The sequence below is a fragment of the Chenopodium quinoa genome, unplaced genomic scaffold, assembly GCF_001683475.1.
Source record: "Chenopodium quinoa cultivar QQ74 unplaced genomic scaffold, ASM168347v1, whole genome shotgun sequence".
NCBI classification, from domain to species: Eukaryota; Viridiplantae; Streptophyta; class Magnoliopsida; order Caryophyllales; family Amaranthaceae; genus Chenopodium; species Chenopodium quinoa.
This window is the reverse complement of record NW_018742205.1, coordinates 7,641,614-7,667,502: the sequence shown is the minus strand read 5'-3', so window position 1 is coordinate 7,667,502 and position 25,889 is coordinate 7,641,614. Positions and strand designations below refer to the sequence as shown.

The 25,889-nt window shown below is 33.5% G+C and overlaps 1 protein-coding gene across 4 annotated transcripts; it reads left to right on the top strand.

The window, feature by feature from the left end:
- The first annotated feature begins 1,701 nt into the window (after positions 1 to 1,701).
- LOC110731571 (phospholipid-transporting ATPase 1-like) lies at positions 1,702 to 15,124 on the top strand. Of its 4 annotated transcripts, none has more exons than XM_021911463.1 (10): positions 1,702 to 2,275; positions 2,642 to 2,853; positions 2,946 to 4,647; positions 6,206 to 6,560; positions 7,818 to 8,610; positions 8,829 to 8,952; positions 9,381 to 9,567; positions 10,506 to 10,964; positions 11,061 to 11,359; positions 14,679 to 15,124. In XM_021911463.1, the coding sequence occupies exons 3-9, from the start codon at positions 3,222 to 3,224 to the stop codon at positions 11,254 to 11,256; spliced, it is 3,540 nt and encodes a 1,179-aa protein (XP_021767155.1). In that variant the 5' UTR covers positions 1,702 to 2,275; positions 2,642 to 2,853; positions 2,946 to 3,221; the 3' UTR covers positions 11,257 to 11,359; positions 14,679 to 15,124. The 4 variants fall into 4 exon arrangements, with proteins under 4 accessions (XP_021767155.1, XP_021767140.1, XP_021767147.1 ...); XM_021911448.1 differs by having other exon boundaries at positions 1,703 to 2,275; positions 9,348 to 9,567; positions 14,742 to 15,124; XM_021911455.1 differs by lacking the exon at positions 14,679 to 15,124 and adding an exon at positions 14,465 to 14,672 and having other exon boundaries at positions 1,703 to 2,275; positions 9,348 to 9,567.
- The last annotated feature ends 10,765 nt before the right edge of the window (positions 15,125 to 25,889 follow it).

The following is a 25,889-nucleotide window of genomic DNA, read 5'->3' as shown; positions in this document are numbered from 1 at the left end:
AAAGAAAAGAAAAAGGGTATATTTTATTAAATTGAATACAATTCTACTTCCTAGTGTAATTATAAGTTTAAAAAATACAAAGTATTGGAATGGGCATATGGGTGAGTTCATTTAAGCGTTAATCCATCCATCCACCCAATTCCAAATACGGCTATGTCTAATAAATTATACAATCCCAGTTTTATAATATTTGCAACAAATGAGTTTACAAGAGTTTCTAGGCAAAATTTGTTTGTGACTTTAAAGGGAGAGACATAGAGATGCATATAATGAGGAGAGACATATATAGAGATGCATATGATGAGGAGAGAAATCGAAAGAAATGACAACCTAAAAAGAAATTTAAATATTTGTTGTAAATAATGTGTAACATCCGTGTTTAGTAATGCTGCACATAATATGAAATTTTCAAAAGCTTATATAATTCCAAAAACTTTTATCTATAAATCAAAAGTTGATAGGTTTTAAATTTCATATGAACATCCAATAACTTATGTTCGTCTCACCTAGCCTAGACTCATACAATATTTTTGTCAAAATAATGTAAACAAAGAAATGGCCTTATATTATTATTCCAATTTGGTTTCTTTTCGCTTTAATTTCATTTTATCTTATTTTATCTTGTCTTATTAGCCTAAAGTCCCTCAACTTATTAACTATTGTTAGGACGAAGGGAGCGATTTAGATTGATGCCAATAACACATGTCAATGATATTGCAAAAGTATTGTATGGTATTATTATCAAAAGATAAAATCACAAAAGTATTGTACATCTATTAAAAGATGAAGAGCTTCCTTAATCCTTAAGAGTACAATAATCTCTTTCAAAATTTCAATAATTCAATGTATACGTAAATATCTTTTAATATTGCTATGATTAAGAGCTACTCCGTACCACTCTAGCAAGTTTACACCATTATTTATTTTTTTAAAAAAAACCTATCAATTTAATACACAAGTTCTAAATTTGAATAACTTTTGTCCATAACAGATACTTATATGGATGGTTTAAAAAAAAAAATTACTTTAAACGAGTCTCAATCAATTACCAAAAGATGAGTTTAGTTTAGTTAATGAATGGATTGAAAACTCAGATTGAGTGGTGACCTAAACTTTAGTAATCAAAAAGATTGAATTATTAATAACAAAGCCTAAACTAAATAGCAACAACTGATTACTCCATTAACAAAGTGAAGGCAAGAAAAAGACGCAACTCCAATCCTCTATCCTTTTTTTTTTTTTTTTTTTTTTTTTTTGTGTCTAATTTGACTTTTCACAATTTTCAGGACACTATTGATTTTCTTTTTTGAAAAGGAGTCTATAAATGCATATATCTTCATTTCTATACATAAATATGATTAAAATTTGAAATTAATAAAACATACCATGTGATGATTAATTTCATAATCAAATTTACAAGTATAAAATATTACTACCTCCGTTTTATATTTTTTTTTGCAATTTTAGAATATAATTTATAAAATATAAAATATTTCAAAATTGTAAAAAATATGAAATAAAAGTAGTAAAATTTTAAACCAAATATATACAATGAGGCAAAACCTGAGGAACGGATGGAGTACATGTGTACATGAATGTATCTTCTTCTTTTGAACAAGAGAGTAGTGAAAGTGTGAAGTGGACCATAATATCTGAGGGGGCAAAATAGTAATTTGACAAAGACACAATAAATACACCCAAATTTACCTTTAATTTTTTAATTAACATCTAACAGAGGCGCGATTTGTGTTCCTCCATCCATTTTTTCTCTCTCCTCTCTCTTCGTGCAATCCACTCCACCTTCATCATCCATCACCTACATTCTGGAAATTCGATCCAATTTTTTTGATCAAATTTTCTCTAAACCCTAATTTTTCTAATTTCGATCCCAATTTTTTTGTTTTTTCGAGGTATAATTCGATTGATTTGATATTTTTGTCTTATACACTGCACGCAAAATTACACCTAAGTGCCAAAAAATTAAAAAAATTATTAATGAAAATCACAATTTGATCTGAAACTTCGCGATCAGATCTGGTGTCATTGAATCAGAGAAATTGTTTGATTAAAGTCTGCAATTTTTTTTGCTCGACTGATTGAAATTTGTTATCGTGTTCAGTGCCACAAATTGAATTTGAAGGACAAATCTTTCTGTTTTTTTGGCTGATTTAACACAATTATCGAAGCGAATTGTTTAGGGCTTATCGCCCTCTCAAATTTGTGATTGTTTTTTACCTTTTTGGATCGACGCTTTGATCTTTACCTCACAACACCGGTTAGTCACTTTCTCTCTCCTCCTCCTTCTCTTACTTAGCTTTCAGTAGCTGTTTTGAGCTTCTCTTTTTGTATTTTCTTTTTTACTGCAATCAATTATTGTAGTAGCTTGATTTATAATGTACATTGGGTGAAATTAGGGTTCTTGTTCAACCGCTTTTCTTAGTTATATCTGGAATTTCTGATTTGGCAATTTGGAGGTGAGAAGAGGATATATAATTGAGTGATTAACTAATTTTGGTGGAAATGCAATTACTGTTATCGAGAGAATTATATAGTTCTGATCAGCATTTTAAATTTTAATATAATTGTTTGTTAATAATTATATCTGTCCGTTACATTGATTCGAGCTTTACTGTTGTTGCAGATGTAGTTTGACGATGGTGGATACTTCGTAACGAATCAGTTGAACTTTGGGGAATTAGTTGTGAAATGATCACTATTAAGATTGAGGGATGCTTGAAATAATCAGCTCTTTCTAATTCTTGAATGAGGGAGAAGAAGAAAAAGAGAAATTGATCAAATTGTGCTTTGGAGCTTCTACATTCTGTAGCTTTTTAGACTGGTGGAAGTTATTTTGTGAGTGCTTCTTTAATGTGCACTTTAGAATTCTGTATGATTTCTGTTGTTGAGCTGTTTACTTAGGTAAGCTGAACCTTCTTTGTATGCAGTGTGTAGGATTGGTCTATAGCTAGTAAACGGGTTATCTTTGTACACATGCCTCATTTTCGTTTTCAACTTTTGAGGCCGAGACTGACTTATTCGATGTGGAAGAGTACACAAGACCAGTTTCATTATTGACGATAGTTTTGCTAAGAGGGTGGTTGTGAGGCCTCCTATTCCTGGCTATAGAAAATAAACAATCTTATTCTGTTGGCTCTCTCCTTGAGCTATCTTCTCTGTAACACCCCACACTAGACCGCAAGCGCCTCGTGTCGTGGGGTGGAATGGAGCAAGTAAGTCGTCCTGCTAGTTTTGAGATTTCTGGTACTGCATCTAGGGTGCAGGAAAAATTAAGAAAGTCTCAAGCTGTTTTCTATAAGAGTGGGCAGTTGGATGATAATATTTTCTGTGATCAAAGTCCAAGGTTAGTCTATATTGATGATCCACAGAGGACAAACAATAAGTATGAATTTTCAAGTAATGAGATCCGTACTAGCAAATATACATTGTTCAATTTCTTGCCCAAGAATCTCTTCATCCAGTTCCACCGGGTTGCTTATCTGTATTTCTTAGCCATAGCTGCTCTGAACCAACTTCCTCCGCTTGCAGTCTTCGGAAGGACAGTGTCTCTCTTTCCTCTCCTGTTTGTGCTTAGTGTAACTGCCATAAAAGATGGTTATGAAGACTGGCGGAGACACAGGTCAGACAAAAAAGAGAATAACAGGGACGCTCTTGTGCTTCAATCAGGGTTTTATGAGATGAAGAAGTGGAAGGATATCCAGGCTGGTGAGATTGTGAAGATATTTTCTAATGAAACAATTCCTTGTGACATGGTATTGCTGGGAACGAGTGATGCTAGCGGTATTGCCTACATTCAAACAATGAATTTAGATGGTGAGTCTAATTTGAAGACCAGGTACGCGAGACAAGAAACAGCATCAGTTGTTGCAGAAGGAGGAACAATTTCAGGGCTGGTCAGATGTGAACAACCAAATAGGAATATCTATGAGTTCACTGCCAATTTGGATTTTAGAGGGAATAAGTTTCCCCTCAGTCAATCAAATATTATCTTGCGTGGTTGTCAGCTGAAAAACACAGAATGGGTGATCGGTGTTGTAGTTTATACTGGTCAGGAAACTAAAGCAATGTTGAATAGTGCAGCTTCCCCTGCTAAGAGAAGCAAATTGGAAAGTCACATGAATCGGGAAACCCTATGGTTGTCGTTTTTTCTTCTTATCATGTGCTCTGTTGTGGCTCTTGGAATGGGCCTGTGGCTTGAGCGCCACAAGGAGCAGCTTGACACTTTACCTTACTATCGAAAAAGATATTTTACTGGCGGACGAAAGGAAGGAAAAAATTACAAGTTTTATGGGATTGCTATGGAGACTTTCTTTGCGTTCTTGAGTTCCATTATAGTCTTTCAGATAATGATACCTATCTCACTTTATATCACAATGGAGTTGGTTAGGCTTGGACAATCCTATTTCATGATAGGAGATAAGCATATGTACGATAGCAGTAGTGACTCAAGGTTCCAATGTAGATCATTGAACATAAATGAGGACTTGGGCCAGATACGTTACATATTCTCAGATAAGACTGGGACACTTACACAAAACAAAATGGAATTTAGGACAGCTAGTATTTATGGAAAGATGTACGGGACTTTATCTTTTTCTGCTGCACCTTCATCAGGCCAGAGTCTTTCAGGTAATCAGTGGTCTGTTTTTATGATGCATGTTCTTCTTGAGTTTCTAGATGTATTTCAAATTGATTATTGTATATACTGAGCTAGTCTCCTGATTGTTTAGCACTTTTATTTTTCCTTCTCCGTACTACTCTTCATTTTTCTTCTCTGATTATATTCACATAGTTATGGCGTACTATCTTTCTTGTTTAATTTTTTAGCCGTAGTGTTTATTATTATTTTAATAAATGTCAGTAAGCTGATGTAAATCCTCAATTTTTTCTTTTTCTTTTTGAATCTTTTCAAATATTACTATATTATGACCACGTAATCACCTATGCAGCATTTTTAGTATCAATCTCCAGTTTACAGCAGGTTCTGTGATTTGTTTGGAGCTTGTGTTGAGTGTTTTGCAAATTTAACTACATATTCTTTGTTTAAATTTGTATGCGAGTATGTGACTGCTTGAAAAGATTATTGAGGCCAGTTAATTGCCTTCCTTTGGAAAAATTCTATCTCTTCAATTTCATCCACTTTGAAGACCTATTTACAGTAACAAAAATGAATTTATAATTATGTAACCCAGCCTGTTACCGAAGAGAAAAATCTTGATTATTTAGCTAGTATTGGGGAATTGAAACTAATCTTAGTGTGTGAATATTAAATTATGGGTCCATGCCTGTGTGAAGAAGCTTTGTTGTGTTTTTGGCAGATATGCGATTTATGCCGAAGTACTTTCATAGAGGTTTTGCGTGCAAGGATTTAAGCTATTGAAGTTGCAAATATTGATTGATTTATATAATAAAGTCACAGTTCAAATTTTTTATGTCATCAGTTAAAAATTATATATGATGCACTGAAGCATGCATTTCAGCAAAGGGCTTTGAAGATGCATATGTTGTATGTATATTAATCAGTACAATCCCTTTACTCTGTAGAGTTTGAACGCTTACAGTTGGCCTTTAGCTCCACATACGTAGCGAAATGAATAAATTAATGTCAGAGGGAGGGAGAGAGAGAGAGAGAGAGAGAGAGGGGGGGGGGGGGAGGGGGAGGGAGGGAGGGAGGGAGGGGGAGGGGGAGAGAGAGAGTGGGTAAGTAGATAACGAAACAACTCAAAACAGAAAGTGGGTTGAATCGGAGGCATAGAAGGTTATAAAAGGTAGAAGGTAAGTAGATAACGAAACAACTCAAAACAGAAAGTGGGAAAGTGGGTTGAAAAAAATCGGAGGCATAGAAGGTTATAAAAGGTAGAAGGTAGAAGGTAAGTAGATAACGAAACAACTCACAGAAATTGGGAAAGTGGGTTGAAAAAAACCGGAGGCATAGAAGGTTACAAACTTTTGTAACTTGAGCCAAGTTAATGTGCCTTACGTTCTCATATATGACAATTATATTCTTTTAATTGCATTTGAATGTCTTGAGCTACTGCATCTTTTTGTTCATTAGTATCTTGTTGGTTTGTAGATCGGTTGATAATCCTGCAGATTTAGATCAGTAGGGGGAGTAAGTCCCTGAACTTTTGAAGTTTTAATGGTAAATCTCTGAGTCTCTTAATAATTCCTCTTTGTATATTTGCAGGAGTCGGTGGTGTGACCTATGTGCCTAGAAAAAAGTGGAAACTGAAATCTGAAGTTGGTGTTGATTTTGAACTTATGGAATTGTTGCATAAAGAATTGGAAGGGGATGACCGAAATGCAGCCCATGAGTTCTTCTTGACATTGGCTGCATGTAACACTGTCATTCCTATTTTCAATCAAAGTGCTGCTCTGGAGCATGTAGGAAATGACGCTGAAGTAGATGCTGAGGCAATTGATTACCAGGGTGAATCTCCTGATGAGCAAGCCCTTGTTGCTGCTGCTTCTGCATATGGATATACCCTTTTTGAGCGCACTTCTGGTCACATTGTGATAGATGTCAATGGGGAGAAGCTCAGGTAAGAGTTTATATTCAGTTTGATTTACAATTGTAAGACTCAGCAATCAGTATGCTGGAGATAGAAGAAATGCACCTAGTTTCTCTCTCCTTCCCTCCATTAGCATGTCAGTTGTTGGTCTTTTTTTTTTTTTTTTTTTTCTTTTTTCTTTTTTTCTGGGTATTTGACCATATCATGATATACAGTGCTACTAAGCTTTATGGACTGGTATTGCGTAATTTGTATTCCATTGTTCGCTGTGGAAGTTTTTATATGCTTTCTCCATTATTATTGTGTTTGTATGTGTAATCATTAAACAGTGAGAACTAAAATGGTTTCTGAAGACCCACCTTCAAAGATGTCCTGTTTAATGACACTGTGAACTGTCCTTTGGATTTACTAAATTCCAATGGGGGAGAGGGGTGGGGGGTTTGTCTTTTTCCCATCCAGTTGAAAGGTGAGGTGCTTTAACTGTTATTGTAAGCCATCATAACACTTAACAAAATGCTATTGGATAAAGTTAGTCAAAATTAAAGGGCGCAATGTAAATTTAAATAATTTTGGTCTTATGCATGGAATTGTCAAACATAGAAGGGGTAGTATACAGAATCTTCCATACATAAATCTTAACATTCTTCCCAACATACAATGTTCCATTTTTCCTCAATAAACAGAACTATTGAAAGTTTGGTTTCTAATGAAATTTGGAATGCTCATATTAATTCTATTCAAAAATTAAATATCTGTATAAATAGTTTCCCATCTTTACCAGCCATTTTTCCTGATTCCAGATGACCTTGGTGATGGACAGATGATAATGTCATTTATCACAAAATTGATGCAATGTCTTTATGGATTTAATTGAATTATTTATCATAAGGGATTAATATACGTAGTATACATTTTTTTTTGGGTTCTTCTTAAGTCACTTGCTGGATGCTTTATTATCTTTAATTATGTATATTTGTAAAAAATATACTAGTATAAAGTTTTTATTTTTTAATTTTTTTTTAATTTTTTTTATTTAAATCACTCATTAAAATGAATCAAACAGTACCCCACGTGATGATAATATAATATTTTGATGTTTGTTTGAGTAGAAATACTTGGTCAAATATATAAAACTTTGACCTCAAAATGTAAAGTGTGACCTTTTTTCCTTGTCTCGTTCTACAACTCTTCTATCTACATCTAAGCAAAATAGTTGCAGATTTCAGATTACATACATATATACATACATGTTTCTTACCAACACTAATCAGGTTTTCTATTTTGTAGGCTGGATGTGTTGGGTCTGCATGAATTTGATAGTGTTCGGAAAAGGATGTCGGTTGTGATTAGATTTCCTGACAATTCTGTCAAAGTATTAGTAAAAGGTGCTGATACATCTATGTACTCTATTTTGGCCAAAGGAATGGACAGGGATGATCAAGTAGAAACTGCTACTCATGCTCATCTTCTTGAATATTCTTCGTTTGGTTTACGCACATTAGTTGTGGCTGCACGAGATCTAACAGATGGAGAACTTGAGGAGTGGCAGAAAAAGTACGAGGATGCTAGTACATCTTTGACTGATAGATCTGCAAAGCTACGTCAAACAGCAGCTTTGATTGAACGTGACTTGAGATTACTTGGGGCTACTGGTATTGAGGATAAATTACAAGTTGGTGTACCTGAAGCTATTGAGTCACTTCGTCAGGCGGGCATTAAAGTTTGGGTTTTAACTGGTGATAAGCAAGAGACTGCAATTTCCATTGGACTTTCCTGCAAACTCTTGACCTCTGATATGCAGCAGATCATTATCAACGGCACTTCAGAACAAGAGTGCAGAAGCCTCTTAGCTGAGGCGCAATCTAAATATTTTGTCACATCAGAATGTTCTGGGGAACAGAGATTGATACGGAAAAAGGACGCTGCAAATGTTTATGTTGAGATCCCAGATGATTCAAAGAATGTAGATATAGTGTCATGGAACCCAGGAAAGGAAGAAGAACTGCCAAATTCTTCACTGGCGCTAATTATTGATGGGAATAGTTTGGTTTACATACTTGAGAAAGATCTTGAGTCACAGGTGTGTAAATATTTTGACTAAGCCGTCTTTATGGTAGTATTTTAGTTCATTACCTTTTGGTGTTGGATATTAGTCATGCAGTTTTGAAATTTTGATTCTATAGTTATCACTTCTGCTGCAGTGGCGCTTTTTCATACTATAAAGCTTAAAATCTATTTTAATATGTATGAGAGAATCTCATGATTATTATAATTATTAGTCTATTTTGCTTGTTACAGCTTTTTTATCTTGCAACTTCTTGTCAAGTTGTGGTTTGCTGTCGTGTTGCACCCTTGCAAAAGGCTGGGATTGTTGATTTAATCAAGAGTCGCACTGATGATTTGACACTGGCTATTGGTGATGGTAAGTTAGGTTTTCTGATTATTACTTTTGTACCATTGTTTAGGCTTTAATTTTCATGATCTCATGAAAAAGAAGTATTGCAAAATAAGTTACATAGCTACCCCGTCCCGGCTAATCCATTCCCCATGTTTTGATGGAAGTTTGTTATTTATGGATTTGAAATACTGTATAATTTTACTGACAAGTTACTCTATTTTCACTAGACTTGTAAAATATTTTCATTTTATTGCCAACTTAAATAGAAGCCTTAGTTTTAAGGTACTGGAGCATGCTTGGTTTTGATTTGGGATTTGGTACAAAACCTATTATGTGTAAAATATATTCCTTGTTTGTTTAAAAGGAATATATTAAGTTAAGAATCACCTTTCTTATGCAAAGTGAACTTATGAATCTAGGTGCAAACGATGTTTCAATGATTCAAATGGCAGATGTTGGGGTTGGAATCTGTGGTCAGGAAGGACGCCAGGCGGTTATGGCATCTGATTTTGCTATGGGACAATTTCGGTTTCTGAAAAGACTTCTCTTGGTGCATGGACATTGGAACTATCATCGTGTTGGTTATCTGGTTCTCTACAATTTCTACAGAAATGCAGTTTTTGTACTCATGCTGTTCTGGTATGTGCAACCTGGTTTGGGTCCTAGTATATCAGTTATCAATCTAACCATCGAGTATATCTTAGCTTTTATCAATGTGTCTGATATTCAGTAAGCATAGCTGCATCGTCTGCATGTATCATCTCTTTTTCTAATAAATGCAAGCATTTTTGTCTGTATTTGTTGTTTCGTATAATCCTATCAGGAGGACATCTACCATGAAGTTTTATTGTGGGTATGGGTAAATTTTGTGATTCGGTATTTAGTATGTCTTGGAAGTGACGTATCCTATGGTTAGATAATCGTTTCTTTGAAGGGGCATCATATCCTTGCTGGTTGTTACTAGATGTAAAAGTTAGTAATCCTATGGTTAGAATGTTTTGTTTCTTTGAGGGGCATCATATTCTTGCTGGTTGATTCTAAATGTAAAATTTAGTAATCTGATCTGGATATGTTGTTCCATTTTGTATCTATATGCTGCACAAGGGAATTATAGTGGGCTGTCACTTTGATGTATTGTAGAATGAATGATGCTATTTAATCTTCTTACTATGACACAAGGATAATTGCAGTGTCCTTTTGTTTTCTAAGTTCTTTGATGCTCTAGGGGCTCGTCATACATATTGTAAGCAAATCTAGGTAGCTATTATGAGTAGCCCATGCTAGAAATTTTGATATTGTCTTCTTTGTCAACATTTTTTCATCTTTTAATCAAATTACACATTTTACTCAAAAAATTATACAAATTATACCTAATGAACATTGTACGAGCACAAGAGAATTCTTCTGAAATATCCTTCAAATATTCTGTGATTGGAATGTATAACTTTTGGCCTTTTCGTTGTTGAATGTTCGTAATTGCCTATGACATGATCTGTTCTGAAGTCTCAAGCTATCAGATATAGGCCTTTGTTCCAACCAATTATATTAGTTTTAACATTCACCTTTGGTTGTCTCAGGTATATATTGTGCACTGCTTTTTCAACAACTCAAGCGTTGACTGATTGGAGCAGTGTCTTTTATTCTGTTATATACACTTCTGTGCCTACTATTGTTGTTGGAATTTTGGACAAGGACTTGAGTCATAAGACATTGCTCGAGCACCCAAAGCTCTACAGTGCTGGGCACAGACAAGAGAGCTATAATTTGCAGCTATTTTGGATAACAATGCTTGACACCTTATGGCAGAGTCTTGTTCTCTTTTATGTTCCCCTGTATACGTATTTTGATAGCACCCTTGATATCTGGAGTTTGGGCAGTTTGTGGACTATTTCTGTTGTACTCCTTGTTAATATGCACTTGGCGATGGACATTCAACGCTGGGTAATTATCACTCATGCTGCTGTATGGGGATCAATTATTATTACTTGTGTATGTATGGTGGTTTTGGATTCAATACCTGTTTTTCCAAACTACTGGTCAGTTCTCAATTTTGCTGTTTGAAATTCATCATAATTTAATTTAATTGTGTGGACTATTTATGTAAAGTCTTATCCATCCTCTTTGCATTACAGGACCATTTATCATCTTGCAGTTACACCTACCTATTGGCTAACAATTGCATTGATATTAGTCGTGGCATTGCTTCCCCGCTTTCTTTGCAAAGCTGTGTATCAAATGTTTTGGCCTTCCGATATTCAAATAGCCAGGGAAGCTGAGATAACGAGCAAACGGAAAAAACTGGATGCAAAAGCAGAGTATGCCAGCTGATGTGTATAATGCACAAACGTACAGGCTTAGTTGTTGAGATCACTCCACTACCCCTGATTGTGCACTAATTTTATATATTGCCCACAGCCCTCAGTATCCACCAGTAAGCATCTGATTTTTTTATATATATATATATATGTATTTTTTTTTTTTTTTTTGTGTGTGAATTTCTTCAATATTCAATAATAATTATTGGTATGATGTTTTATTTATTATACATATTAATGGCTAGGTGTGACATGCATTATCCTAAAACTTGGCTGTATGTTATTCACCCTTTAATCAGAAAAAACTAACTAGATTTCAGAGCCATGGATAAATGCAACCTGTATGAAAGTTAATCAACCTTTTGTGTTCTGAATGCATCATTGTTGATAGAGAAGTACCTATCTTCATTGTTCTTCTGTTTTCATGAAATCAATTGCTGCTGCAGATCATGATGCCTTTCATGTTCACTTGCTTCAAAGACTCGTTTATGAATATATTTTTACAAAACTATAACCAAACTACAGTGTATCCGTGCTATGTAATGTATGTATGTTTAAAAAAAAAAAAAGTTGAAGTGGAAATTATAAATTTTTATTATTATTTTTATTATTATTATTATTTTTTTTTTTTTTTTTTGTGGAAGGTTGGAAGTTATTTGGAGGTCATTTAAATTAAAATACAAACAAAAAAGGCAGTGCTTAGATTTTGAGAATTTTAGTTTTGAAAGCTTGTGATTGGAATTTGGAAAAGACCAAAAAAACTGTTTAATTATTATATAGATATTTGAGCTGTATATTCCATTCCCCATCTAGTTCAATTACTGCCACTGAAGACCTAGAACAAACCTGCTGCATATCAGATTATACCTAGTAGAAATCCGATTTCGGATCGGATATCCGTATCTGAAAATCCAGATATTTGATATCCGATCCGAAAATTTCGGATATCCGATATCCGTATATCCGAAATTTTCGGATCGGATAACTCGGATATCCAATATCCGACCCTTTTTATAATGCAGTTAAAATTCTAATTATTTGGCAAAAATTATTTGTTCTTTTTTTGAAATTATTTGTTGTAGAGGCCAATTGATAGTAATTAAACTTCTTAATTAACAATTTATTCAAAAAAAAAAAATAATTAACAATTTATTCCCACAAATGACCTTATGTTCATAAATTGATTTACTATGGTTCATTTTTAAAAAAATAAACAGAAAAATCAAATTTATAAAACAAACCAACCCACCCACCACCCAACCACCACTTCTGCCACCACCACCTCACCCTCATCCCTAACCAACCTCCCCCACCCCACTTGAACCGAAACCACCAACCCCACCTTAGCTGCCAACACCATCACCCCCACCCAAGATTTGACCCCCCTCCACCCAGACCTGAAATCGAAACCCCCTCTCACCCAGACCCGAAATCAAAACCCCCTCTCACCCGACCTCCAACTACATCAGCAACTCAGCAAGCAACAACATCAATGGCATCAGTAGCCCGACCTCCAAGCCACCATAGCACATCTCCAGTCTCTGGACTTGAAGAAAAGAGTGTCTGGGGTGAAGAGTAAATAGGGGGCATGTTTCGTGGGTAGCTGGGGTATGGTGCTCGGGTTTCAGGTTGGTTGGTGGTCGGAGTTTCAGGGTGGCTGGGGTGGTTGGAGTTGGGGGGTTTTGTGGGTGGTCGGGATCAGGGTTAGCTGTGGTGGGTGGTCGAGGTTAGGAGAGAGAATAAAGGTGGTGGGGTGGGAGTTAGGTGGTGATGTGGTGGTGCTTATGGAAGGGTGGTGGTGGTTATGAACGAAAAAGAACACACTTTCTTTGAAAAGAGGAGAGAGGAAGTAGAGAAGAAGATGGAAAAGTTTAGAGAATGAGGGAAGAAAAGGATGGAGCCATGGAGGATAGGAGGTAGTTTCAAAGATGAGGAAAGGAGAGAGAAAGCCAGAGAGAAAGAGAAGAAGAGAGGCGGGTGGGGGTCTGGGGAAGTGGGGATTGAGGGTCTAAAGTTTTAGGGTTTGGCTAATGGGGTATTTTTTCGGATATCCGACTTTTTTCGGATATCGGATATCCTAAATCCAAAATTTGGATATCCGATATCCGAAAAATCCGGATCGGATATCTGATCCGAAATCAAATTCGGATCAGATATCCATAATTTTCGGATCGGATCGGATCATCGGATTTTCGAATCTTCAGATAGTTTTGCTCAGCCCTAGTTCGGAGATACCCTTTTTTTTTTTTTTTTTTTTCCTCTCACTTTTTTATTGGAGCGACTAAGGTGTAGTCAATATTCAAATTAGGCTAGTACTATATGTTTCATACAACATCAATAGGCTTGTTGGGCTGACTGATCTTATGGATATGCACTGGGAGCTCTGGTATGCAATGAGATTCAAATTTTTTATTGTTCCTCCCTCTCTTTGCTGAATCAATTCTTGTGGCCTACAATTATCAAAGGGCAATAGCAAGTCCCAGAAATTTTATTTATCCAAATGGGCACCTAAAGTTTGCTTTTGGAAATTGGGTCAACAATATTAGACTAAAACAAATTCATAAAGCCAACAGATGACAATTTTCGGTTGATATGTGTTCGCAAAGTCAACAGTTGGATGATTAGGGCTAGAGTCGACTAGTGTGTATTTTTGTTCAGTAATCCAGCTCTTGGTAGCTTATACAAGTCTGTCAGAACTTTAAGATTTTTATCTGTTATTAAGCATTTATCTTCTGATATAAATAGAAAACTTCAAGTTGAGCAACTGAAGTAGTGACAGAACTAGCAACTAGGCGTATTATCACTTACATTGTGCAAGAGAAAAGCATCAGACAAGGCATCAGACAAAGCAAGAGTTGAGAAAGATAAACTCTATCAAATGAGAGCATCAAATTCTCTCATGGCCATCAATGACTTTTAAGGAACATGCCAGAGAGGACACAACTCTCTTGTCTCGATTCAACTATTTGTTTGCCTATAATTCGGAGAAGTTACTGATATTCCAATCTGGACTCAATTGTTTGTGTGTTGTTTTTAACCAGTCTTGTTGATCTGGTTTCACTCGTGAACATATTACAGTGAATTGTGGAGCAAAGTATTTAAGTGTGGTTTTCTTTTCTGCGAAGCACAATAGGAGCACTACGTATAAGGCTATAAGCTTCTATATAGTGTATTTCAGAAATTCTCTACCACTCTAATTTGGTTAAGGATACTGCATACAGTCTGGCTAGAGGCGAGCTCCAATGGTGGTGCTCATATTCCAATCAAGTTTGATGCAGTAGTTGCTTTTGCAACAGTTCATGTCATCCTCTGGTTGGGTTTTAGAACTATTCTGCTGTTGTATATTTTTATTTGAAGCCATTCTAAGCATGAATGCAATTATTTAGATCCTCCATTTTCTTTTATTTTCTTATTATAATTATTCTTTATATCCAGGTGGTGTTATGCAGGCTTTCGGATCAATGTACTGATATGGCGGTCGTTTCAATTTATGATTAGGCACAGTTGACCAGAGCAGAAACAAGAATTTCAGAGAATTCAAGGGGATGTACCATTTAATAAAAATCCCATCTCAGGAGAGTTTTTTTCTGGACGAGTCAAGACTCAAGGCATGATTATAACAGGTGGTTCGAGGAAGGGGGAAATAATTGTATGTATCTGCATCGACACAATTCTCAGTACAGGATACATTGGCAGCAATTTGTTGCCCAGGGGTTTGTTCATACGGAAAGACCCGTAGATAGAAAGAAAAAAAAATAGTATAGTACATAAAATTGTTAGCTTCATGTAAAGATTAGGTCTGTCAATTTATCTAAACTGTCACGATCGAAATGAAAAGAGCGCTTTTGTAATCAAAGTTGCTTGTTGATTGTTGTTTTTCAGTAACATCAAAACTCAAAAGGGCACGAAAATTCTCATATTGATTTGACATTTACTCATACAATGTATATGAAAGTTGAGTTTAAATAACATTTAGCCAAGATAAAATATTATTGATAAAAGGATCTTGCTAAATAACGCCCCGGGGCGTTGGATAAACGTTCAAAATATTTCTTAAATAATATTAATTTGGGAATGTATGCTAAAATTACGCGTCGATCAGTTTAATTAATGCTCATTTTAATTTGATAGGGGGTGTTTGTTAGCTTTTACTTTGATAAAAACATAATAAAAAAAAAATGGAAATGTGTACAAACGTCCAAACATTATCATATTTAAACAACGAAGGAAGTATATTTATCATCATATTTAAAGAACGAAGGAATTTATTTTTATCCTATTTCCGACATTTGTATCCACTAATTCTTTTATCAGGAAGAGGGATGGACGGATGGTGAGGGTATAGCACAATCTTACCAAATTCAGTGGAATGAGAATGGGGCTACTGTCTATATTATCTATTATTGTAATCAATTATAATAAGATTGTTTAGTCCACTTGAAAGTATTTGGTGGATAATTAGTACGGTAGTAGTAACTAGTAAGTGCCAAAGAGTTCGAATATGGAAAGTCTAATCACACATTTGGTACGACTTCCATTTGGATGCTTTATTTCCTCCCAGATAGTTTGGTGGACTAATTAGGAATTTTATACACAACAATCTAAATATTTCTAACGCGTACTTATAACAAAGTCGTTTTTTATTTTTTATGAAATTAAATTATGTTGGCAAAAGCTAACGAACGTCTCAATTTTATACCGATCGACGCGTAATAATGTCAACACTTTAACTTTTGCATTATTCATATGGTTACTTTCTATATTTTTTACCAATATATAAAAAACATATGTTGCTATGTAAAACAATTGGTATCAGAACCGAGGTTAGAAGATCCGTCGTAGGGGGAAGAGTAACGCGTAGGGGAAGAACTGATAAAGTACGATGGGCACGAGTGCACCAAAATTTGAAATTCCCTTATTTGACGAGAAAATCAATTTTATGATATGGAAGAGCACCATTGAAGACATGTTGGTGCAACAGAATTTGGATGAAGCTTTGGAGAAGGAGAAACCTGCAAAATTGGATGATGCCGCGTGGGCATCCAAGAAGAAGAAGGCAGTGAGTACGCTCCGGTTAGCGGTTGCTTCGGAAATTAAGTATAATTTTCTAACTGAGACAGATCCAAAGGTCTTGTTAGAAAAGTTGCAGAGCATTTATGCTTCAAAGTCATTAACCAACCGATTGTGTTTACGGTGGGAGTTGTACCAATTGCCAATTGCCGAATGCCGATGAGAAAATTCAGATCAAGAGCAAGCCCTCTTGTTATTGGCTTCACTACCGAAGTCCTATAGGCCGATTGTGTAGACATTGCTTGTGGGAAAGGAGAAGATTACTCTAGATGAAGCAATAACAATTGTGAGGGAGAATGAGCATATGCTGACACAAATTGATGGAGGTGTCTCATACAACTAAAGATGGGCAGCAGGTCGGGTCGTACCGTCGCAGGCCAGCCATGGCGACGGGCTGTGCCGTGCCTCCATTTCCACCAGGCCAATCCACGGCACGGCACGACCCACGTGCTGGCCAGCCCACGTGCCTGGCACGTTCTTCAGGTTTTTTTTTTTTTTAAGAAAAACAATACATTATCAAGGACTAGCAGTGGAGGGTTCCGAGAGAGGGAGGAACAAGTCAAGGAGAGATGACCAAAGGAGTAGATTGAAATCTCGGCCGAGAGATTATAGTAATGTTGAGTGCTATTATTTTCATGAGAAGGATCATTTACAATTTAATTTTCCAAAGATTAAGGAAGATTTGAAGACCTTGAGGCAGTTGTAAGGGAAGATGGGCAAAATGAAGGTGGATGATGAAGGTGGTTCCTCTAATGTTGTATGTGGTGAGGAGTTGTTGTTGACTCACGGTGATAAAGAGAGTGTGAGTCAAGATAAGTGGGTGCTAGATTTGGCCGCTTCGATACATGTGTGTCGAGACAAGGCGATATTTGACACCTTACAACAAGAAGGTGAGTTCGGGAACATTAACATGGGACATAACCTCAAAGTTGAAGGCATGGGTAGTGTGCGGTTAAGGTTCCATGATGGTGTAGTTCGTACCATTCAAAATGTGAGGTTTATACCTAGTGCACGTGCCAACTTGATATTGTTAATTGGGAGAGTTGACAAAGCACGAACATAGGTACGTTGATAGTGGAAGGTGGTATAAGGTGTACCAAGGCAACGGCTTAGTGTTGCAAGGCAAGAAGGTGAATAACAATATTTGTTATTTGAAGGGCCGAGTAGTTCAAGACCACAAAATGAAGACCGTGAAAAATTTTGAGAAAAGGGTCCCCGTTTTTGTGATGAAGTAGAAGTGTTTGGTGATTTGGGTCGAGGGAGGAATTTGTTGGGTTAATCTCCCCAAATCCCAATTTGTTAGGTAGTTTTATTATTATTGTTAGTAATAATAATTATGTAGTAAGAGAAAAGAAAAATAAGTAAAAATTGAAAAAAATGATGTCATAAGTAGTAGTGATATGATTATGATAGTGTCATGATAAGCCTAGTGTACTAGTGCTAAGCAATAGGTATTGATTTTTGGTGGCTTGCAATTATGGCATGTGGTAGAAACCTTATTTAAGAAGCTTTGCACATATATGTGTATATATGTGTAATGTGCTGGGAGTATTGAGGGTGTGAAGTAGAAGAAGCTACATGCAAAAAGAAGTAGAGCAGCAATAATCTCAAAGAGAAGGAGATACATTGCTGTAGTTGTGAAGGAGGAAGTGACGGAAAGGCAAACACAACATTAGTGTGAGGGGTATTTTAGAATTAGTATAAGTACCAATGTTAAGGGTACTAGTGTAGACTGTCCTAAGAATACTTCGTATCTAATATTGTAATTGTAGTAGTGGTCATTGTACTCCCGAAATTATTGCTAGTAAAGTTGTTTTCGTCCGTGGAGATCCGGACCGCGGTTTTTCCCCTTATTGTTGAGGAGGGGTTTTCCACGTAAAAATGTTGTGTGTTGTTTTTGTTGTTCCGTATTTAATTATTCTTCCCGATATTGTGTTTATTTGTTGCTCTGACCCCCAACAAAACATTTTTGGATTAGTTGAATGGTTTAGAAACAACTAAAAGAAATGTCATTGATTGTTAGTCTCCCTTTGCCGAAGTTAGGGTTAGTTGAGTTGCTTGCTCTTTTCGGTATGGTGGATGATTGAATAATTGATCGATTCGTTAATATTGTTTCATGTTTGGATTGTAATAAAAGTCAATTTTTCTAATATGTACTCACATAATTATGAATAAGATGAAAAACATTTACACTATTAAAACAAATTATTAAAAGATTAACACAAATCGACTTTCTTTTACTAAATAACTCAATATAATTCATCTCGACAATGGCTCAAAATACATCTTTTACGAGTCTTGCATAAATTATTTGAAAATTATTGCTCATCCAAGAAAAATGAAGAGTAGACCAACTTCATGACATCTCCTATATTCTTATCAATCCTATGTGAAGACTTGAACGTGTGGGGGTCAAAGTTCAAAGACAACTTAATACCAACTCTCCCACCAACACCTGGGACATTACTTTTTGACTCTACTTTAAATTTTTTCTCTTTACAAATTGTGTCTGCGCCATATTAATTAGTAACCGTATTCTTAGATCATCATTTGCATAGATTCTGTTAGATAAGCGTTTTAATAAATATTAATGGGGTTGTAACTTGTAGGAAATACATTTAAGGTACTTATGAGATTTTTGGTATCGTATTGGTTTAAATCTACAAGTGTTACCGTATTAATTATTTTTGGGATAATAACCATCAGTATTTGAACAATTTATATAACAACATATGAAATTATGTGAATATATATTGGCTTAGTTGTCCAGACAATGCTCTGAATTGTTGCTTGTATTTTGAGATTAAAAATTTTAAAGTAAATTTTTAAAATATTTTTTTAAAAAATAAAAATAAATTGATGGTACCCTAAATGCCTTGCCTCAAAGCTACATATTTGAATTATAAAAATAATCTTGTTACACTAAGACAAATAATTCTGAATTCTTTCTTTAGTCAAACTAACATTATTTAAAAGGTTGCATATCATATGTGTGGTCAATCTTAGATTCTTCACACCTCTCTTCACTTATATTTTTGTCTTTCATAATTTGGAATAAATATGTTTCTGTTATTGACTAGCTAGACTAGAAACCGTGTGAAAATACGTAGGTGTTAGCTATATGCAAATTGATGTTTATTAGCTCATTTATTTTTTTCAACGTTTTTATCAATTACATCACTCCATAAGTCCATAGTCCATGAAAATATAGTATGTATAGACATAGCTAGCTAGTAATTAAACAAAACCGGGAAGGAATACTAGAATAAACCTATTCGACACCATATAATGTAATAGGAGTAAAAGAAACTCTAAAATTTAAGGTAAGCAATTAATAATAGTTTCTCCGTTCTTTATTAATTGTGTCGTTTTACAAAGATAATTAATAGATTTTGTTGATGTGAGTGTGAGGCATAAACTCCACCGTACCGGCCAATACAATGTTTTGAATTGGTCCTTGTATTGGTGTAATAATAATTAATAATCTTACACTATCTGTGGCTTAATTATACTACGTAAAAGCTACCTTATTTACTGAACTTGAAAAATTAAGGAAGTTTAAGAACATTTGGTTAGTGCATTTTGCTATAACCAAGAAAAGACAAACTAAAGTGGGCCTCTTGATTGAACCAGAATTTGCTAGGATTTTCATACAACAATTCCTACTACCTTCCTTTTTTCCCCTTTTTATTCTAGGTATAAAACTTTTTTTCTATCAATTGAAATTTTCAACTAATTGGCAATAGGATGAGTAGCCCGCTTGGATTAATAAAGTGAAAGTCCTTTGTTTTCTTTTTTTAATGTGAGACAAACACTACTCACACTTTTTTCTAAACCTGTTCACGGATTGGATATAAGAAATTGATACCTAATCCGATCCGAAATTTTCGGATATCCAAAAATTTTTGATCGGATGCTTCGGATATCCATTATCATATCCAATATTAAGTAAAATCGATTATGATTACTTTCTAAATTTCTCTAATTTTACCGCTTTTTATCGCTAAGTTGTACAACATATTTTAACAAAATAGTAGTCTTTTTGCAATAAATATTATCATCAAATATATTAAGAACATTATAATAAGTTAATAATAAAGGGTTAGTTTTATATGAACAATTTAAAAAATTTATATATATCTCTCTATTTCAGCATTTATATTTCGAATATTGGATATCCAAAATTTTGAAAATCAATATCCAAATCCGCATACGATATCCGCCTTTTCGGATCGAATATCCGATCCAAAATGAAAACTCGGATCGTATATCCAAAAATTCAAATCGGTTGCGGATCGAATTATCGGATTTTCGAATTCTCGGATAGTTTTATACAGACCTACTTTTTTCGGCCTAAAAACCACTTAATATGTGTATATAAGCTCAAAGAAAGCATACTAATATGGACCTCCGATTAAAACTGGCACAAAAATATATATATATATATATATATATATATATATATATATATATATATATATATATATATATATATATATATATATATATATTCATCACATGTTGAAACATATTATACCTTAATTGATTGGATAGCAAATGACAAATATTTCAAAGAATATCTTAAGAAAATGATCGTGTCTTCTTAATTATAAAAGATTAGGACAATAAATAAATGGAGAAGAAAATATATTAGTCACAGTTTATCTCTTTCTTTTCCAATGATTGAACAGCCTTTTCTTTCATTGACCAAGCCATGTGCGTTACTTAATGAATTGATTGACTTGTATACTTTTGACACTTAGCTTTTCAGCATATGCAATCCTACAGTACAATACCTTCTTATACGGATTAATTTGTAACAAACATCATAAATCATAATGCTACTACTATTATTATAACTAGATTAGGTTCATCAATCCTTGTCATCACTTTGGTAATATATAATTCCTAAATTATTATGTTAATGAATAAACAATACCTTTTGACTAACGTGACCTAATTGTAATCTTAAATTCATTTACATCAAGATTAGTTGTCTTATCCTTGTCTAAAACTATTCCTAACTGAAAGATACCACTATACTTCATTACTTTTTTTTAGTATTATGTAAGACATAAAATCCTACATACTACCTCCATTTTTTTTCCTTATAAGTTTATTAGTTTTTCGGCTTATAACCATAACTCTCCAAAAAGCTTTATGCCATAATAGCTTGTCTAATGACTTTTATCTACAAAGATTATACCGTCTCTGCCCGTGCATTAGCATTGATACATTTAAGTCATAAAAGCAATTAAATATTCCTTAATCATGATGTGAACCCCTTTACTTTTAAGTGCCTATATTAATAGTACTTCATGGGAAGATTCTTCCACATATCATGGTGTGAACTTAACTAGGAGCATTATTCCTAGATCCAAATCTAGTCTTAAATGGTAGTTCAAAGAAAAATCTTTGCATTCACACTCTTTTAAAAAAATACTACACTTTTAGCCTTTGAGAGTATGCCAATTGGTGTAATTACATTACAAAGGGCCCAAATTGGCTAATCACAAAAAATAAAATAATGAGGGCTATTATGTATGTCATTGGCTAATATGTCATGACAAATAGTTCATCCATGAGGATAAGAGGAGTCACGTCTCACATGGGATAATACTATTAGCTGTGTGCCTGTGTGTCACTGTCATGTGTTATAATGTCAAAATGTCCCTTTTAAATTGTTCATTTATTACCATTCAATTATACAAATACAAGTATGCAATCTAAATATCCTTGGATAGTTGAATCCACCACTTGATGCTTTGTTTCTAGATACAAAAGGAGTATTACTTATTAATAGTCTTATATTTTTCGTTTAATTACAATAGTTTTTTTTTTTTTTTTTCTTAAAGTAATTTATATAACCTGTTTCATTAAAACTCATCTTGCTTCTTTATATTTATCCCATCTTTTAAAATGTTCTATTTGAAGAGTGGAACTTCAAAAATGGATATATTTATCAATTTATAGAGTACATAATTTAAAGATGTACTCATATACCTTAAAAATTATGAACATTCTAAACGAGACAACCATTAAAAAATGAAGAGTCAAAGAGAGTATCTTGTACAAACACTTGTTAATGTTAACTCGTACTCCATATGTGATTAAAGCGGTATATGATAAAATAGGAATAAGGGGGGCGCCGGGGTAGTCGTAGAAAATGGGATATGGCGACAATAGCGTTACTTGCGCAGGTTTTGTTGATCAGTCTGTCACCATCTATTTGCAATAAACAAGAAATTGTACAACACCAAATTCAAATAGGAATGAAGCCAAAGTTCATGCATTTGCCATTTACCCCTTTGATTAAATTAAACTTTGGGTTGTTTTACTTGATACAGTAGTTGATGAATGGCAATTGTAGTGGCCCCCATTCATTATTCCCATTATTTGGTAACCATTCATTATTCCCTACAGAGTATTATTTATCACTTAATTTTCTACATTGATGCATGGAAATTCCCAGGGTTTCATACTACGTGTCTTTAAATATTACTCACTTTATTTTTAAATATCCCTAGGATAATTTATTTATTTTATTTTTATTTTTAATTATATTTAATCTCCAACGTGTCCAGCCTAGCTATATAAATATATATGTAATGCATTACTTCGTAGATGACGTCCCTATCGTAGTTAGTAGTTAAAGTTATATGATTTCGGATTAATATTATAATTCATTTTTTATGAACATAAATACTTTTTTTAATTACAGTAGCATTTGTAAAGGAAAGATCGATGTTAAGATCATGGTAAACTAACTAAACCAAAATATTATCTCCAGGAGGAAAATAACTTAGGCAATTGCACACTAATAGTCATAACAAATATACCTCCTTTAAAAAAATCGATACACTATTTGTCATTTGTTAAAATAGCAATGCACTACTAGCCTTTTATTTGTTTTATTTGGTCTTTTACGGAGTACATAGTTTTCCATATACTACCTCTATTACATATTATGTGTAACTTTTAAATTTTTTATATCTCACAAATAATACCCAAAAGTTATAATATGTAACAGAGGTAGTATATAATTGATCATTAATATTTCAACTATGTATTATAGTAAAAAATAATTATTATTAATATTTTTTTGTTATATAAATCTATATATATTGTAGTAAAATAAATAAAAAATTCCTTCCAAATGGAATATTCTAGAGTATGAAACAACAATTTGTTAGTTAAGAATATATTCTCTGCCTCCCTTACAATACAATTTAAGATAAAAACAATTAAACTATTACATTCTAAAATCTAGTGTGCAGCTATAGAAGACAATTAATATAAAAACGCATGATAAAGATACACTAATACTTGAAATTTAGGTCAGAGAAAACGACAAGATTTATAGTTACCATAAAGTGTATTACTATTAATAATCAATTTAATTACTTAATAAGCTAAGGTATCTTCTAAGGAGAGGATTAGATGTAAACCATATGGAGGGTTTCAACAACAAGTCTTGAAAACATAATGAGAAAAAGACAAATTTATAATTATAATTAAATCATAATCAATTATACTAATTGTCCTTTCAAGCTTCAAAACAGCAAGACCAAGCGATCCCCACATCGATGATCCAATAGCGCGGCGACTAATACGCTAATTAAACCTCTCTTATTAATATACCAATTTTAATTTGAACCCCTTAATTTTTCACTTGTAGACTCATTCCACACAATCCATATATATATATATATATATATATATATATATATATATATATATATTTCACATTGTATGGGAGACTTTAGATATGAACCCCTTAATGTTTCCAAAAAAAAAAAAGCTTTGAACCCCTTAACAATTCATAAGTACGTAAATGAATATCGATTGATAATAGAAAGATCAAGTTTGTTCTACTTTGATTTCGTTTGTAGAGCTGTAATTTAGGGGTGTCAATGAACAGAGTATTAATATTAAAATGAGCCATCCTAGATCACTTTCTTAATTATTTTTTAAAATATAAGGTCTCGTTCACTTTACCTTGTAAAAATAATATTCAATATAAATAATTTCAATAGTTCAGTAAAAATAAGTTCAATTCAGTAAAATAATTTCAGTTCAGTAAAAATAAGGCTCTGCTCAGTTCACCTTACAAAAATAATATTTAGTAAAAATAATTTCAGTTCAGCAAAAATATAATAAGTTCAGTTAAGTAAAAATAATTTCAGTTCAGTAAAAATAATTTCAGTTCTGCAAAAATCAGTAGCTCTAAAGAAGAAATATAATAGAAAATCGATAAAATATTTTCAGATCAGTAAAAATAATTTCAGTTTAGTAAAAATAATTTAAGTTCAGCAAAAAATTTAAGTTTAGTAAAATTAATTTCAGTTCAACAAAAATAAGGTGAAGTGAACGAGACCTTATATTTTAAAAAATCTACTTTCAAAGAAGAAATATAATAGAGAACCAGGAAAATTAATTTCAGTTCACCTTCACCAAAAATAAGGTGAAGTGAAAAGGGCCTAATTTTATTAATTAACAATTTTCCATCTTTTGGAAAGTTTTTTACAAGCTAATTTGCATGCTTAGCCGATTAATATAATTGTATATTTTAGTTCCAATGATCAAGCTAAGGTAGGAGTTATAGACTTTTGAAAATTACAAGCAAGTTCCAAGCTACAATTATAGGACTTAAGCTTCCGCATTAGCTGTGAATTGGAACAACATGCTTGCAAATAATGAAGACTTGTAGCCTTCTAGGAGTTTTGTAGCTACATGCTAGCCAAGTAATAGCCAATATGGAGCTATATAGGTTGTTTTTGCTTGGAGGAATAGGTGGCAAAAATGACAAGCAAATGGTGAGTTAATAATAGGCATTTTGTAGATTTTGTTTGTAATTTTTTATATGAAAAACACATTTATTAAATACTTCGTAATACATTTATGCAAAAAAAAAAAAAAAAAAATCTATAGCGAACTGTAATTGAAAATTAAATCAAATTAAAAAGAAAAACAGAATTAATAAAAAAAATAAAAAAAAATGGATTTTCAAAGATAGAAGTAAAAAAATTTAGATGTTTTTCATTTCAATTCTTTAAACCAAAATTAATATATTCATCGCAAGTCCGTATAATCTATTTGTATGAAAGCAATCTCTACAAACATACATGAAGTTGTAGCTATCTAATTAAGAGGTAGTTCCCAGATTACTTGCATTTTGGAAATCATTGACGTGACACATAAAGTTACTGGGATTGATGCTTTTAGCTTCATCCCGATTTAATCATTGCATATTTGCATGAATGGTCTCCAGCAATAATGCAAATTTCAACTCATTCGTTTAGGTTGGCGCACATGTGTTTGAATGTTTAATTGATCTTATCGACTGACATTTAGGAATAGTATTATTTAATTTTAGTATTTTGTACTCAATTATTCATGTTCAGTTTTGTCACGATGGTCAGATCTTAGATAAATATTTCCCTTAATACAATTGGTGCCAAAAAAAAAAAAAATTGCATTAAAAAAATTAAAAAAAATGTTGAGTTTTGTCAGACGGAAAATGGTGCTCTTAGACCATTTTCACTCATGGTATAAAAATTTAACCATCCCTCTCTC

Bases quoted from the DNA above. Each gene is read 5' to 3' on its own strand.
- LOC110731571 (XM_021911448.1), top strand. From the start codon at position 3,222: ATGGAGCAAGTAAGTCGTCCTGCTAGTTTTGAGATTTCTGGTACTGCA. The intron at 4,648-6,205 runs GTAATCAGTGGT...GTATATTTGCAG, and splicing joins ATCAGGCCAGAGTCTTTCAG to GAGTCGGTGGTGTGACCTAT. The intron at 9,568-10,505 runs GTATGTGCAACC...TGGTTGTCTCAG, and splicing joins TTTGTACTCATGCTGTTCTG to GTATATATTGTGCACTGCTT.